This window comes from Plectrocnemia conspersa, unplaced genomic scaffold, assembly GCF_051122295.1.
Source record: "Plectrocnemia conspersa isolate PC_06_02 unplaced genomic scaffold, ASM5112229v1 ptg000010l, whole genome shotgun sequence".
NCBI lineage: Eukaryota > Metazoa > Arthropoda > Insecta > Trichoptera > Polycentropodidae > Plectrocnemia > Plectrocnemia conspersa.
Window position 1 is genome coordinate 5,509,163 of NW_028277174.1, and position 16,443 is coordinate 5,525,605.

General features: G+C 27.8%; 4 protein-coding genes across 4 annotated transcripts; 1 reads left to right on the forward strand and 3 right to left on the reverse strand.

The window, feature by feature from the left end:
- Window positions 1–724: 724 nt before the first annotated feature.
- LOC148230417 (uncharacterized) lies at window positions 725–1,303 on the reverse strand. The gene has a single exon (XM_088195575.1). It carries the CDS (start codon window positions 1,301–1,303, stop codon window positions 725–727), a length of 579 nt encoding a protein of 192 aa, XP_088051701.1.
- A 294-nt stretch (window positions 1,304–1,597) lies between these two features.
- On the forward strand, window positions 1,598–2,899 carry LOC148230418 (cuticle protein 7-like). Its single transcript, XM_088195582.1, has 3 exons — window positions 1,598–1,609; window positions 2,546–2,718; window positions 2,788–2,899. The coding sequence occupies exons 1-3, from the start codon at window positions 1,598–1,600 to the stop codon at window positions 2,897–2,899; spliced, it is 297 nt and encodes a 98-aa protein (XP_088051708.1).
- Window positions 2,900–5,985: 3,086 nt separating this feature from the next.
- LOC148230419 (uncharacterized) lies at window positions 5,986–8,307 on the reverse strand. The gene is made up of 4 exons (XM_088195425.1): window positions 8,254–8,307; window positions 6,420–6,758; window positions 6,180–6,349; window positions 5,986–6,107 (listed from the first exon to the last, which is right to left on the reverse strand). The coding sequence occupies exons 1-4, from the start codon at window positions 8,263–8,265 to the stop codon at window positions 6,044–6,046; spliced, it is 585 nt and encodes a 194-aa protein (XP_088051551.1). The 5' UTR covers window positions 8,266–8,307; the 3' UTR covers window positions 5,986–6,043.
- Window positions 8,308–10,828: 2,521 nt separating this feature from the next.
- On the reverse strand, window positions 10,829–11,717 carry LOC148230420 (uncharacterized). The gene is made up of 4 exons (XM_088195426.1): window positions 11,684–11,717; window positions 11,286–11,615; window positions 11,044–11,213; window positions 10,829–10,976 (listed from the first exon to the last, which is right to left on the reverse strand). Exons 1-4 carry the CDS (start codon window positions 11,693–11,695, stop codon window positions 10,919–10,921), a joined length of 570 nt encoding a protein of 189 aa, XP_088051552.1. The 5' UTR covers window positions 11,696–11,717; the 3' UTR covers window positions 10,829–10,918.
- Window positions 11,718–16,443: the final 4,726 nt, after the last annotated feature.

Sequence of the window (16,443 nt, forward strand, 5' to 3'; positions counted from 1 at the left end):
TACGCATATGTGTGTATTATTGTGACTTTGTAGCAAAAGTGTTAAGTATACTTTGATATAAGTTAGTTGAATATTAATAAATAAATAAAAAAAAATATATATTGATGAATTATTAAAAAGCAACATTTATCTCAAATAGTAGCATGAATTTTATTCGCAATTTTCAAAAACATTTTTAAAATACTATAAATATATTTTTTTATTAACGTGTATTTTTATTTGATGTGTAGATATAATTATGTATTATTTTTTTTTCAACTAAAGAAATCGTACTGTACTGCTGACACATTCTGTTGGTTTGTTTACATTGCGAAGTACTTAATCTATTTTCCACTATCCTACCATCGCAAGTTGAGCTCTCATGTCGATGTATAAAAGCCTTCTGGTCTGTTCCTGAAGTCACAGTCGTATTCTTCCATCAATTCAAAAAAGTTGTGAAGTTGACAGCCAGTGAAGCGAAAAAATGTTCAGAAATGTAAGTCATACTTATGCACTAAAAATATATATAAAAAATTCAATCTAACAAGTGAATTATATTATTGTTTTATTTAAATAAAAAAATACATCGTTTGTTTATTTTTTATAATCGATCTTGTTTTATATAAAAGATAAATTATTAAGTGAAAACTTGATAATTACCAAGTTGTCGATTAACCTTTTTATAACACAAACACGATATCTCGAGGGCAACGATCTTCGAAGATCTAAACTAGTTTTTTGTGTTTCAGATATCTATCTTTTGGACCCTGTTCGCTGTGGGATTGGCAGCTCCGCAATTTGGAGGAGATGGTGGAAATTTCGGTGGAACTACCCTCGGGGGTGGTTTGGGAAATACTTTTGGAGGAGCAAATGGATTTGGAGACGGAATAGGCAATACATTTGGAGCCAATTTAGGAAATGATTTTGGAGCGGGACTAGGAGCTGATCTGAACACTGGATTGGGAACTGGTCTCGGCACGGGATTGGGAAATACATTCGGAACAGGATTTGGAGCTGGTCTTGACACAGGATTGGGAAATACCTTTGGGGCAGGCTTAGGAACTGGTCTTGATACAGGATTGGGAAATACTTTTGGAACAGAATTAGGAACCGGTCTTGGCGCAGGATTGGGAACTCGCCTCAATGCCAGACCGTCCGCGGTTAGAACTGGAGTAAGGACTGGTACATCTGTATCTTCACAAAGCATCACCTTCGGAAACGGAAATGTTCGAGGAGGACTTGGCGGAATTGGAGGAATCAGTGGTATTGATGGAATTGCTGGAATCGGCGGAATCCAAGGACTAGGAGATAATACTTTTGCCATTGGTAATATATATACTATTTCTAATATATTTTATATGCTTTTAAAGTATTTAAATAAGGAATTTGATTCATGAATCAGTTTTTTCTAAATATACTCATAAAATAATCCTGATTTCTTCATTTTTTAAAATTGATATTGTAATTGTCTTTTAATATATCGCAACACAAATTTGCATTTATTTATAGTTTTTTATGGCTTAAACAAATTTATCTTACCGTTTTTCTCATTACACAATGACATTAATGATAATAATAAATTATTTATATTTCATATAATATTTGTTTATTATTGTTAATGAATTATATAGTTTAACAGATTAATATTTTCAGGTTCAGGTTCATCTTCATTATCTGGATTTGGATCTCACCATCACGAGAAATACGTAAGTGAATTATATAATATATTATACGAAAATTTATTTATAGTTTCATTTATGATTCTAAAATTTTAGCTTATAGCTAAGTACACGTAATATTGTTATATTAAAATTAAATTGCTAGGTTATATATATATACATATGTATTTATTTCTACATAAGGATTGTTACATAATTACAGAGAAAATTACTAGGGTTTTTTTTATTTACACTTATTAAATCTCTATACAAAATGAAACTAAACTAAACTAAAACTATTAAATTTTAAATACTCTTTTACACTTATCAAATTTAATTATTACTTTAATATTAATATCACCTTAGTACATTTAATACTTTCATCATATATATTCTGTATCATATATATTCTATATTCTGCAATGAGAGAGCAATAATTTTTTTCAACTCAAGTTCTATTTTACATTGTCCCTAAAGAAATTGCAGATATCATTATTTATACACTTATTTTAAATAATCATATTTAATTTTATTTAATATACAACTACAAATTCTCATTATAAATAACAAATTTATTTATGCCAGTTTTATATGATTGTATTTATGTTTCATTAATTGGAACATATATTATGTGTATAAGTATACGCAATATAAATATTAAAATTATCAATTTAAAACCTTGCAACATATAATCTTAATAAATATATATTTGGGAGACATCTATTGAAAAATAAATTAAATAAAACATATTTTTAATATTTTATTTAAAATAATTATTATCTCTAACAACGCTATATACAATAAAATAAAATACTTGGATGACTTAGCTAAGTTTTAAACCTTAATCAAAACTTTTTTTTAAATATTCGCAAAAACATTTTATCCAATGAAATATAATTATTTTACAGCCTCACCATCATCCAAAATACGAGTTCAAATATTCAGTCCATGATCGCCACACCGGAGATCAAAAGAGTCACCAAGAAACGAGAGATGGCGATAGAGTCCGTGGAATGTATTCTTTGGTAGAACCTGACGGTACCATCAGGAGGGTAGAATACACAGCTGACGATAGAAATGGGTAAATATATTATTATATAATACACATTATTCATATTTATATATTTAACAAATACTATTTATTTTATAGATTCAACGCTGTAGTGACAAGAAATGGCCATGCTGCCCATCCTCCACCACAACCTCAGCATCACCATGTAAAGGCAGTAGTACCTGTGTCCCTTCATAAATACCACTTCTAAATAATTTAGGACTGAACTTACCAAATAAAATATTAATCATGCTATATTTAATAATTAAATATTTCATGATATCTATATATTAATTATAATAATCTGTTTAGAATAGTTTTAATCGAAATGAAGTACAAATATTTTTTATGCATATGAAAATAATATAAAAATAAAACATATATAAATATTATTCTATGTTTCATTTTATGATCAAATATTCTGTAATGTTGATTATTAGCAAAATAAGCAATCATGTTTATGCTCCTTATTTTCAATATACGTATGTCAATGCTTGTGTAAGTGCATGCATATTGTACATTATTATTGTGATCGTGCGTGAAATGTAAAATTTGAATAATTCGTCCAACTACGGTTCATTTGGCAAGTGTGTCCGGAACCGGTTGTTATTTAGCTGGACCTTACGTGAAATGGTATCGCTGAGGTTGTGAAATATGGCGTGGGCACAAGGCCTTTCATTTCCTGATCAAAGTTGACAAACAAAATCAATGATAATGATATGATAACAAGTTACGCTATCGGCGCGTGCTCCTTTTGAGGTCAGGATAAGATCTGATAAGACAGTTAACAATGACAATAGTTTCCCGTTAAGGTCTTAAATGCTTATAAAGCTTTATCAATAAGAAAACGTGACATAGTAAAAAATCGCTTATGATTTGATTAGTAATATATATTAGTAATCAAAATAAAGAATAAGTATTTTATATGAATATGCACAAGATATATAAATAATATTATGAAATGCATTATAAACATAATTATTTAATAAAAAAAAAATAAATCACGATCACTCGTTTACTGTAATGCTTATCATTATCATCAAAATCTTCTATTCTAGTAAAAAAATTTAACATCAACTGCATTTTTTTGCTATCCCATATAACTCATTATTTTGTATTAGGTATGATAGTTACTCTTTGAAATTTAAAAAAAAATTTTTTTTTAATAATTAAAAAATTAAAATACGCACCGTTAAATTTGTATTTAATTTATTTTTATATAAAAATATATTTGATTGTGTTTATGTGAAATATAAAGAGACACGTTTATAATGATGGAATAAAGAATCATCACAATGAGGTTTGGCTTCACAATATTCAATTAAAATTAGTAGAACACCTAAATCTGCACAATAGCCACGCTGATATTTGAAATACACGAATCACTCCTTAAGCAATTTTCTTCAAAAATCTTAAGCTTTAAAACTTATTTAAAAAAAAACACGAATGGCCCCACATCGAATAAGCATTGTACGAATTATCATTTATAATTATCGGACGGTCGCTTAAGTGGGGCCCTGAAACAAAATTTTACTTAGAGGTATGAGGGAGGCGAAATTTATTATTTATTATATTCGTGATCGTTTCGCAGCAAAGAAATATTCTTTCGATGCACGAGAGAATCCTTGCGTGTTATTTATGGTCCTAACGAGGGCTTTTGTGGTCCGCTTGTTTGCTTGTTTATTGATGTTTATTTTGGTCACAGCAAATTAACACGAGTTTTGAGAATAAGGCCTTTTACAAATGTGAACATCTGCGTGGTTTATTGTTTCCCGTGGTCGTTTCGCAACAACGGAGAATATTTACAATAAGAACACTTGCGTGTTCTTTTTTCTGGTCGTAACGAGGTCATTTGTGTGTGGTCGCCACATTTGTTTTTACATTTTTTTAAGTAAACGCTTAGAATGGATCAGATTTTTTTGAAATATAATTATTTGTAAAACAAGTAAACATTCTTTTTTTTTTAATATATTAATTCTTTCTTCTCATATATCTATATTGTGCTTCAACAAGACATTTGTTTATTTTTAAATCTTATATAAGTCCGGAATTTTTTATCAGGTAAATATGTAAGTGAATAACTAAATCTAGCTTATTTGTATATATTATTGTAGCGCATGTGGTTTTTGAGGGCTATTTAATTAAACGACCTTTTTTGGAGAGGTGGCAGTGACGCGGGGTGTTAGACCGTAGTCATGGCGAGAGAGGGGGGAAGAATGTATATATCGCCAGTTGTTAAAAACCACCCGCTTCACAAGTTGAGCGGTGGTGTGGCAACACTGGGAACTGTCAGAACGCCGCCACATTATATATAATATAATTTTTAAAAAAATACAAATATATTTTTAAATCGGTAAAATAAATTAAATTTATATACATTCTCTCTCTTCTCACTTTCGTATAAATATTGCATGATATTATATTAAAATTGCTGATAAGAATATGTGTTTTTCAACATCCGGATTAACTACTTGTCAAATGATGAATTGAGCAACTAAAACTGATTCAAGCGCCAATTGAAATATTTAGTTCACTCTGCAATTGCATATAAATCGACTGATGAATATGCAATCAATCGTTTCAACAAGCAAGTTAAATAAAAATAACACTAAGATAAATAATAAAAAACGCCCACATACACAAAACAGCTCGGAGATTTATCACAGGTCAATCTAATTAAATCAATTATATTCGACACCACGATTATGCAACCGATTATGTTAACCGAAAAATTAAAACTGCATATCTGGGTTACTAATTAATCATTAATCCACCCGTGACGGTAAAATTGGATTATACACATTGTATTATGTTAAAATAAAAAAAAAAGAATATATTAATTCCGCTGTAATGTGCAACTGAAGTTTTCGTAAGGCACGCCCCGCGATTTCTTATGTGAAAGTATGTATCAGTCACATTATAATTTCACACAAAATTGTTTATTTATTTTAATTTTATTGCTTTGAATCAAATTTCTAACTTTTGTAGAGAGTGTTATTTTTAACAAGTGTCTTAAAATTCATTAATTAAATAAAATAAAAAACTAGTTGCTGTTAAATGGTGCCTTATAAGGAACAATCCTGTTCATAACATTGTAGTTTATTATCAAGAGTTGTTTGATTAACCTACTAATATTCCGCATTACTGGAATATTTCACCGCTATATTTTTTTTTGTGTTTGCTCTACATTTCATTTAAACAGTGAAAGAAAAATGTTAAGACACATTAATTAAAAATCGTCTGTATAATAAAGATATTTATTTACAAAACATATTTACAATAATGAACATGATACGTCGAAAATGGTCATGCGAAATTTTGTATGATACATAACAATCTGGTTAATTTTTTTAGTTTAGTTGTAACCATGATGACCTTGACCATGACCTGGATGCGAATATGTAACTTCAGCGTTGAAACTGCAATATAATTAATAATTATTTAGTTTAAAATATGGTTTTTAGATTAAAAAATAATTTAATAATAATTACCCGCTGTGATCATCAGCATGATATACAACGTTCCTGACATGACCATCGGGTTGGAGAAGAGAATAGCTTCCTTCTACCTTATCACCATCTCTCTGCTCAGTTTGACTTTTGATGTCTTGGGTATGATCATCATGGACGCTGTATTCGAATTTGTAAGCTGGGTGATGATGCTGTGAAAAAAATATTAATCATACAATGCAGTTGAAATAACTTAGCCCAATTTTATTTAGTAGCACTTACGTATTCTTCTTGGTGTTGGGCTGGAGCATGATGTACTGGTACATGAATAGGAACGGCGTGAACAGGAACAGCATGGTGGATTGGAGCGTGGTGAACTGGAGCCTGATGGATTGGAGCGTGATGGCTTACGAAAGATTGGGAAGAAACGGCGTGACTTTCATGTCCATGATGGGATGGGATATGGGCTTGTTGGTGGTGGGCTGGTACTACCAAGAGCTTCTTGTGTTGGATGGGAGCTTCGTGCCTAACAATCGACTGAGATGACACTGCGTGACCATGACCATGTTCATAGCCATGCTGGGCATGGCTGACTGCCAGCAAGGCGCAAACAGCAACAATCTACAGAAAAAATAGCAATTATTTTTATGAAATAAATAATGTATAGAACGGTGGCATTAAGTGCAAATTAGCTAACATTACTTTTGGGTAAAGATGCTTTAATAATACCAATTTGTACCCAATATTCTGATAAATATGCTATGAAAAAATATCAAAATTCAATATAATAGTTACTTTTTAATGCGGCATTTTGTTATAACTAGTAAGCTATCCATATTTATTTAAATTAAAAAATACTGTTAAAACTAAATAATTAATTAAATTAAATATGTTTGATTTATAAAAATATTTTCTAGTCAATTTATAATATATCAAATTATAAGATCATAAAATATCTATTAAAACATAAGTTGATAAAAAGTACTTAAAAATTGCATAAATAACGAAAAGTTTTTTTTATTAATATCAATGAGCAATAAATGAAATATTTATTTAATCAAAATTTTGAGAATTATTCAAAAATAATTATTTATATAAATAATAAAATTCTATTATCTTTAAAAAGTATGAATAAAAAAATCAGCCTTATAATGTAATAATAATATTATAGTTATTAAAATTTGTTGTCTACAAAGCTCTCAATTAAAAAAATTGTATTGATTAATCATTTTATTAATTTTGCCAATAAAATTATATTTTATTCGTAAAACATAATTTCAAAATTAGCTGCAATTGAAATCATATTAAGACAGATTAAAAATAAACATTAAACTTTTGTACGTTGTTAAAAAATCTACGCAATCCGGTGATGTATACTCAGTGTACATGTGCAAATTATTTATTTATTTGAAGTTGTAAAAATACGAATATTATTACGGAATAGTAAAAGTCGAACAATTGAGTAATTCGTTACAATTATTGTAATATTATATAAGTTTATTTGACATTTTTGTATAAATGCAGAAATTAAATACACCTAATACTTTTTCACAAAAATTAAAAACAAGTTGAAAACTTTTGTACGTGAACATTAGTAAATAATTTGGTGAATTTATACCTTAATTTAGTGACAAACTTTCTCTGATTACTCATATATTATACTAATCGAATTTAATATGTAAGTGTATTCTAATTTAATATCACAGAGAAACACCTACAATATAAACATTTTATTCGATATATTTATAGAAATATTAAAATAATAAAAGGACATGTATACTCGGTGTACATCATAGTAAATTAATAGTTAAAACAAATAATAATAATAGAGTGATAAATACAACATCGCAGATCAGAAGTAAAAAACTCACTGTATATTTATTGTATAAATACAATAAAATAAGAGAAATATGAATTTATGTATGTTGCAATAATAAATTATTTATTTATTTATTTAATATTTTAAATTTAGAACATTGAGAGCTCATTGAAATTTTAATGTATTTTAGTACTTAATCAAATTACTCACTATTTATAAAATATTTAAATTGCTTTACATTATTATTAAATTAAATTTATTATTTTTAATTTATATATATTTTAAATGATAAATTACCTTAGAAATCATGTTTGGATGCTGTGTGTACTGAATGTGTCTCTTAAGTTGAGATTGAAAGTGCACTGTGAATTTTGACTATTTGTCCTCAGTTTATATACAAGTTTATTCGGTGAGCTTTTGCATAATAACCAGTTACGAGCTTTTTTGGTGTGTAATCTATACGTATGTGTCGCACGTTGCGTACAAACACAAAAATCGATAATTGACCCGAGTGCCAATCATTTTTTGTAATAAGGCCGAATAATGCAGCTGATTTTTTTTAAGTAGGCGCCTTAACTCTAAATAAGATCGAATTACTTAACCGTAAACAAAGTGAACCTATGCCATTATGCAAGCGTTATGCGATTAATCGATATCGATATAATGTTTAAAGACAGATTAAATCGACGTGACAAATGTACTTTTCTTTATGATTGAATTCCTCTTGGATTTAATCAACGTTTTACAAATTAGTTACAGATCTTAATAATATACAATAGTATAATAAAAAATAAACTTATATTGCATATATTTGATTCATGATGCATTGAAATTGATTATATACAACATTGGTATGAAATTTGTTTTGATAATCTTAAATTAACAAATAATAATATTGCAAATATGTGAGTTGAATTATTTTAGTTGACATATTAGCGAAAGTCATTTTTTTAAATTACTGTTTGATAATAATAAAAAATAGATCTAAAAACGCTGTATATTTAATAATTGCTATATAACTTATTTCAAAACATCGATTGTAAAATCAGATAGATATTTATCTTGTTCTGTTTATTTTGATCAATGATTAATGTTTTTTATAAACGTATATATATACATATATTATTTAAGTTAAGCTTATTTTCCTCTAATATTATTTTTATTTATTTAATAATATGTTTTACAGCTAGAAACTAATGATTTAAAAATCATTCTTGTATATATGTCTTACAAATATTGTGTCTGATCAAATAGTAAATAAAAGTAATATAATTAAATCGTAATAGTCCATATTATATAATATATATTTTTAAGGCAACAAATTAAATGAGTTTTTTAAGAATAAATGCTCAGTAAATAAGCGGTCAGTAATAATTATAATATATGTTTAGTAAATAATTATAAATAGTTTAACACTAAAACTGTTCTTTGTGATCAAAATTTAATTTTACACTATATTTAATATTTTTAAATACTATATTCACCCATTGGTGTACTAAAGTTTTCTGTTTTACACTACAAAATCACTAATAATTAATGAGCTTCAGTAATGATAACTATTATAGATCAGTTCGAAGGGCTCGGTTTTCTTCAGACATCTTTTCCAGTCGTCCACATTGAGGAGCTTGCTGCCCCGATGTTGACGTGCTGTTGAATATTTAGCAGCAAAACGTGTTATAGCACTGGCGACGTCTTCAACACCTAATTTGTGTCATTAGTAATACAAATTGTAAAATTTTTAACAAAATATAATATATAAAAATAATTTAATTATATAATTTATAAATAAAACAAATTCTACTAGAATACTTTATTATTTTCAATATCAGCTTTCCGGTGAACCACATGTTGAGAGCCACCTAATAATGGCTTGAATATATGCATTGATACATTTATGACGTCTAGAAAAATTTATGGAATTATTCGGACCGCATCAAAAGATACATAACTTTAAATACAAAAGGTACAATTCGCGCAGATTTGTGAAAAAATGCCGGTTCAAGTCTGGTAGTTAAACAGCTGGTTAAAAGAAATACAAAATATATTTATAAAACCTTCGCATTTGTTTTTTATATAATTTTTAAATAAAAATTCTAAGTAAAATGAAAATGCATACATATATTTAGTCATCTCTTAAAAAAAATCAAATAAAACACTAAACATATTTTTTTAATCTGATATGGGAACCATTACATACACAAGACGCCAATTGGCGTCCGCGGTGTTTATCTTTCGGCACACTCAGGACGCCAATTGGTGTGTCCGGTAGGTAAAGTGTTAAAAAAATAGCATTTCTTATGATGTATTGTAGTAAAAACAATTTAATTAAAACGGATTTTTATTTGAATAATACAGGTATTCATTGAATGGTAATAGTGACTATAATATATTTATTTTTACGCCTTAAATTTATGCCATATGATTGGTTGTATTCTGTGAGGGATATACTGGTAGATGGAAATACACAGGGCACTAATAGTTTGATCATTTTAATGTGTAATTATTAGATTTAATAATAAAACATAAAAATGTATTTTGCGAAAACAAATAACAAGTTATTTTACTTGTATTTGTATTTGTCCAATGATTCCTAGGAAAAGAATAGATGTTGATAGGTGTCCAGGCTCTAGACTACAAGAAAATGTTGATAATTATTTAAATATCATAATTTTTAGAACTCGATTTTTTTCGCGTACTGAATTTTTTTACAATTTATAATAATAAAAACTTGTACAGTTTTTTTGTGTGTATGTTCTATTTAAAATTTGCTATAATACAACATGATAGTTACTATTATATATAACCAATAATATAACTAAACGAAACACAAGTATTTTGGTTATTTACATTTTATTGATATCCATAAAAAATATTTACAATATAATCACATTTAAATAATGAAATAAATGGATGAAATGATTCGATGATTCGATGATGAGTTAAATGCTTTATAGATCACACATTAATGATGATATCCATGATTATGGCCTGGATGGGTGTAAGTTACTTCAGCGTTGAATCTAAAAACAACAAATCATAAATTATTGAATTGAATTTAATATTTAATTTAAAAGTATAGATAATTACCCGCTGTGTTTATCAGCGTGGTAGTTGACGTTTCTGATATGACCATCAGGTTGGAGAAGAGAATAATGTCCATCTACTTTATCGCCATCTCTATGTTCAGATTGGCTTTTGATATCCTTGGTGTGGTCATCATGGACGCTGTATTCGAATTTGTAAGATGGGTGATGGTGCTAGTTATTTATAAAGAAGAAAAAAATGTTAAGAATTTGTGATTATAATGAATATGAGTTTATTATATTTACATGTTCTTCTTCGTGGTGGATTGGCACGTGGTGTACTGGAGCATGGTGGTAGACTGGAGCATGATGGACAGGAACGTGTTGGTAGACTGGAGCGTGATGGACAGGAGCGTGATGGACAGGAGTGTGATGGCTCACGAAGGATTGGGATGAAACGGCATGTCCTTTATGAATTGGTTCATGGTGTTCTTGGTGGTGGACAGGCACTACGATTTTGTGGTGTGGAGCTTCGTGCTTTACGAAATTTTGAGATGACACAGCATGACCATGGCCATTACCATAACCGCCATACTGAGCACTGCTCAGTGCCAAAAAAGCGCAGAATACCACTACCTGAAAATTTTAATATTAAGTTTGTTTTATATATATATTATAAAATACGCATATGTTTATAAAAATACCTTTCCAATCATTTTATTGTTGTTTATTGATTGTCTTTACTGATCCAAGTCTCAGTGCGAACTGTTGATAGTAAGTGTCAATAGTCAGTTTATATAGCATGTTTTGAGCTTTTGCATAATAACCTGTTAAATTACCACAATTGCCGTTACAGGTAATACAAGGAGCTTAATCATTTCACCTTTCGTGTGGTCGTGACAATTTTTTGCGGTTAAAACAATGTGTTGTGCAAAGGAAATTTTAGAACATTGTTTTTTTAATGTAGTGCAAATATATGTGATTAAAGCTCTTGATATAAATAAATATTTGATCCGTCTGAATAATAAATTATTTAATTTAAGAATATTCTCCGGAAAAAAATGAATGTCTTCAATTGTGGTTAATTGATTGATTATGAACAAAAATATGGTATTTTATAACTGGTTCGTTCTTACAAGGTGTTACGATACTGGTTGAGTGACAGAATTAAAATTATCCAACGTTCAAAGTAAAATCGTGCACAATTTCACTCAACGTTTATAATTGTTACGATTGATCGTCGGTTAGTAATTAGATCAAAGTTATGTTATTGCATGTAACACAAACATGCAACCTATATATTTTATGTAACTAGAAATATTTCAATAAATATTGAGTCATATGAAATTAGAGTAAATGTTAAGGAAATAAGAGTACAGATTTATGAATGTCTTTTATCATAATATATATCATCAATTAGTTATTTACACTAAACCAATGCGCTATTCCTTCAATGTTTTTTTTTATGTATTTCTATAATTGTATATATTATCATAATAATACATTATGTCATTACACTTGTATTACTCAACTACAGACATTCTTGGTGGACTGATCCAAAAACAAGATTTTTTATGTTTGTGGGTGCGACATACATTTTTTTCATTAACGCTCGATTTATATTAATTGATGATAATTATGCAATTAACACGATAAGATCGTTATGTAACATTGTCAATATGGAGTATTTGCAATGAGTATAGTGCACAATATATATTTCTAATAGTTTAATGTCTTGACAGGCAATAAACAATTTCGTTATTAATCGATTATATTATGTTATAGATCAAACGTTTTGCTACCGTTTAATAACTCCCCATAGAATTTTTATTGGATTTTAATGTGTGGCGAATAAGAGAACGGTTATGGATGATAATGACTTGTTTTTGCGTATTGGTAAAAAATATTTTGTAACGTAGGTCAGATATGTTATAGTAAGTGGAATGTTTTTAGTAAACTTTGTTTTATCGTGAAAGTGTTAGATAAATATTTACGCGAGTTGATATGAATGAAAGTGAATTATAGAAATCGAAGTATGTGAAATTCAACATCTTCCTGAATGTATTTTTACTGATAGTTTATACCTTGATTTTTAAAATAGTGAAAATCAATGTTTTTAATGTTTATGTAAGATGTTTTTTATTTATTCAATATAGAATATGATTAAATTTACTATAACATGTATTAAATAATGAATATAGAAACTATGTGTGTACAACTATTTTATACACAAATATTAGCAAATTGTTTAAAATATATAGTTACAGTAGTTTAATTTGCGTTATATCTTTATTACTTATCTGTGTTGTTCAACTGCCAATTTGAAACACACTAGATAATTTTCATGTAAATATTATTTGTTTTACAATATTTTTATAGTTATTCAAATTGTCAACAAAAGAAAAAACATAAAACACTAACAAATAATTATAAAAATATGTTTTAATTTCTTCTTATATCTAAATGACCAACAAACTAAAATACATAAAATAAATTACTGTTTATTAAATTATTATAAAATCAATAAAAATATTTTTTTACCAAATATCCTTTGATAACAAATATTTCTAAAAATTGAATAATTAACATATTGAGTATTGAAAAACTATTCATCATGATATTGATTTGAAAGGAACTGTAATAAACACTTTTAATGTCACATGTGAACACATCCGGCACAGGCTCAGTTAAGGACGAACTGAATTCGGACAAATATAGTGTTAAGTTGTATCGTCATTCTTATATTCGGTGCAAAATATTTCGTTATACTGAAATCAGTCTTCGTTACAATAAAAATATTTTGTTTGAAAGTTTTTCAGGGACAAAATGAAGATTCGTTATACTGGGAATTACGTGAATACTAACTTAAATTAAAAATTGTACTTAATAGTTTGCAATAAATTATGTTTCAGTAATAGTAATATTAATATTACATAGCCTAAGCTTTTCCTGTTTCTATTTTTTTTGTATCAATTTAAAAACACGTTTTTCTAAATACTGAAATTTAAATACCATTTTTTTAAAAGTCGGTTTTTACATAAAACATAAGAAAGTTGTATCAGACAACATATGCAAAAAAAATATGTAAAGATAAAACTGCATAGGATTAAAAAATTGAATTTTGCAAAAAAATCGAAAGTGGTCGACATTTATGACCAATTATCCGTCTGACTATTTATAAATATATTATGTTTAAAAAAATAAAAAGCGTTTAAACAATATTCCTTACATTCGGGTACTTCTAAAAATACTTTAGATGCCGATCCTTTATTGTGTACCAATAAAAATAATTAAAACTTCTGTGTATCAAAAACTTTTTATTTCATTTATTTGTTCATATTCATTCATTTATCACATTGTCAAAAAAAATCTTTTAAAAATGCGGGCGGGAAATTTTTCTTTTTTCGGAGCAACAAATCTAGGAAAAGTTTATCTCTGACAAAATATCGTCTTTCATTGACTGCTTCTGGATGCCTTACCAAAGGCCAAAGGCCAGAGCATCACTAGTCAATTTATTCCATTATTTTTGTCAGTTACGATTATCCAAAAGAACCACATTAGAAAAGAGTGGTACAAAATTGTAAATTTGTTTGTTTAAAACGTGACATCTTTTTTTTATAAACAGATTTATGTCATTGATGATTGTGATATTAATAAGCTTAATTTTTTTTAATTTTATAATTGTTGCATATTTAATATTTTTTTAGAATATCCAAATAATATTTATTTCCGAAGTCATTTTATTTTCCGCTTCTACTTTAAGGCATCGTTGTTTTCATAGTGCCAAGTCAAGGAGATATTGTTTTCAACAAATAAAATGTACGTATTTAGAAAAAATAGATTTTTTCGGTACTACTAGTATTTCATTTTGTAATACCGATTTTTAACACAATACCGGTATTACGATTTATTTAAATAAGTTGTATTTATATAGATTAGTTTTTAATACAGTTTTAAAAAATCTAATATCGATATAAAAAAATACGATTTTTGTATTTTAAACAGAATTACTTAATGTAGAAATCAGATTATTGTTATTTTAATTAAAAATATTTCCAATGCTTAAAAAATAGTTGACACCATTTAATTTCAATTTAATATTTATTACATTACAGCTGTATAACAGGAAATCTATATTTAGTACTAACTAGTTTATTGCAATAATTTATGTATTAATTTAAATTAATAAAATACTTTTAATATAAAAAAAACTTTTGGTTTTATATTTTTATTTTACATTTTTTTATTTGTCATATAATTAATTTACATACATAACTCGATTATATATCACACAACACTACGAAATTATCAAATCATTTACAAAAATAGTACGAAATCTATTTACATAGTAGATTAAAATAAAATAAATTAGTGATAAGCTGCGTGTTGTTTGGGGGCATCAGAATAAGTCACATGTGCATTGAATCTAATCACAAAAAAATGTTAGTAAATAAAATAATGAAAAAAAAATATTGAATATTTTAAAATATATACCCTGTATGTTTATCAGATTCATATACAACAGTCCTGATGTGTCCATCGGGTTGTACCAAAGAATATTGCCCTTTTACAACATCTCCATCTCTGCTTTCAGATTGACTCTTTTCATCTCCAGTGTGTGTATCCACAACGTGGTATTCGAATTTGTAAACGGGATGAGCCTAGATTGAAAATATTATTAATGTCATTTGATGATAGTAAATATTTAAAGGTACAGATTATTTACGTATTCTTCTTGATGCTTATATTCGTATCCTTGGTGTTGGTATTGTGGAGCTTGATACTTTGGAGCTTGATGAGTGTTGCTAGTTACAAAAGATTGCGATGAAACAGCATGCCCTTTAGATACTTGAGCATGTACTGGAACAACAGCTATAGGTACAATTTTTTTATGGATCACTGGAGCTTCGTGTTTGATGAACGATTGAGAAGAATATCCTCCATGTTCGTATTGAGCTTTGCTCAAAGCCACCAAGGCGCATAAGAAAAGGAACTAATCATAATGTAATATTATTAATATAATACATAAATAAATAAATTATAGTAATATTTAAAAATATATTACCTTGGAGTACATTTTTAATATGTTTATACACTTGCTCTTTGCACTGTGCCTCAAATTGAACTATGATCTGCATTCGAGATGTCCTAGTATTTATACGACTGATAATTTGTGCCAATTTTTACGCAACGAATGCGTGAGTATTTTTTTAACAAAAAGTTTTGGTACACTCGGTGACGGAAGTGGTCCAGCAGCTTTTCAACACAGTAGGCTTAAGAATAAAAAATATGACACAAGTAGGAATTATCTAACATGAATAGTGTCATTGTTTTATTTGTATGTTTGATGCTTACATATGCTTTAATTTATATGTTGTGAGTATAGAATGACAACTTTAAATGCAATATTGAGTAATTAGATCTAGGTGCAAATTATGCAATTCAACCTGTAACTGTTTTAGTT

Excerpts from the sequence above, each read along its gene's own strand:
- LOC148230417 (XM_088195575.1), bottom strand. The coding sequence starts at position 1,303 with ATGGCAAAAGTATTATCTCCTAGTCCTTGGATTCCGCCGATTCCAGCA.
- LOC148230418 (XM_088195582.1), top strand. Across the intron at positions 2,719-2,787 it reads ACAGCTGACGATAGAAATGG|ATTCAACGCTGTAGTGACAA; the intron begins GTAAATATATTA and ends TTTATTTTATAG.
- LOC148230419 (XM_088195425.1), bottom strand. Across the intron at positions 6,350-6,419 it reads CCCAACACCAAGAAGAATAC|CATCATCACCCAGCTTACAA; the intron begins GTAAGTGCTACT and ends TTTTTTTCACAG. Across the intron at positions 6,108-6,179 it reads CATGCTGATGATCACAGCGG|TTTCAACGCTGAAGTTACAT; the intron begins GTAATTATTATT and ends ATTATATTGCAG.
- LOC148230420 (XM_088195426.1), bottom strand. Across the intron at positions 11,214-11,285 it reads TCCACCACGAAGAAGAACAT|CACCATCACCCATCTTACAA; the intron begins GTAAATATAATA and ends ATAAATAACTAG. Across the intron at positions 10,977-11,043 it reads CACGCTGATAAACACAGCGG|ATTCAACGCTGAAGTAACTT; the intron begins GTAATTATCTAT and ends TGTTGTTTTTAG.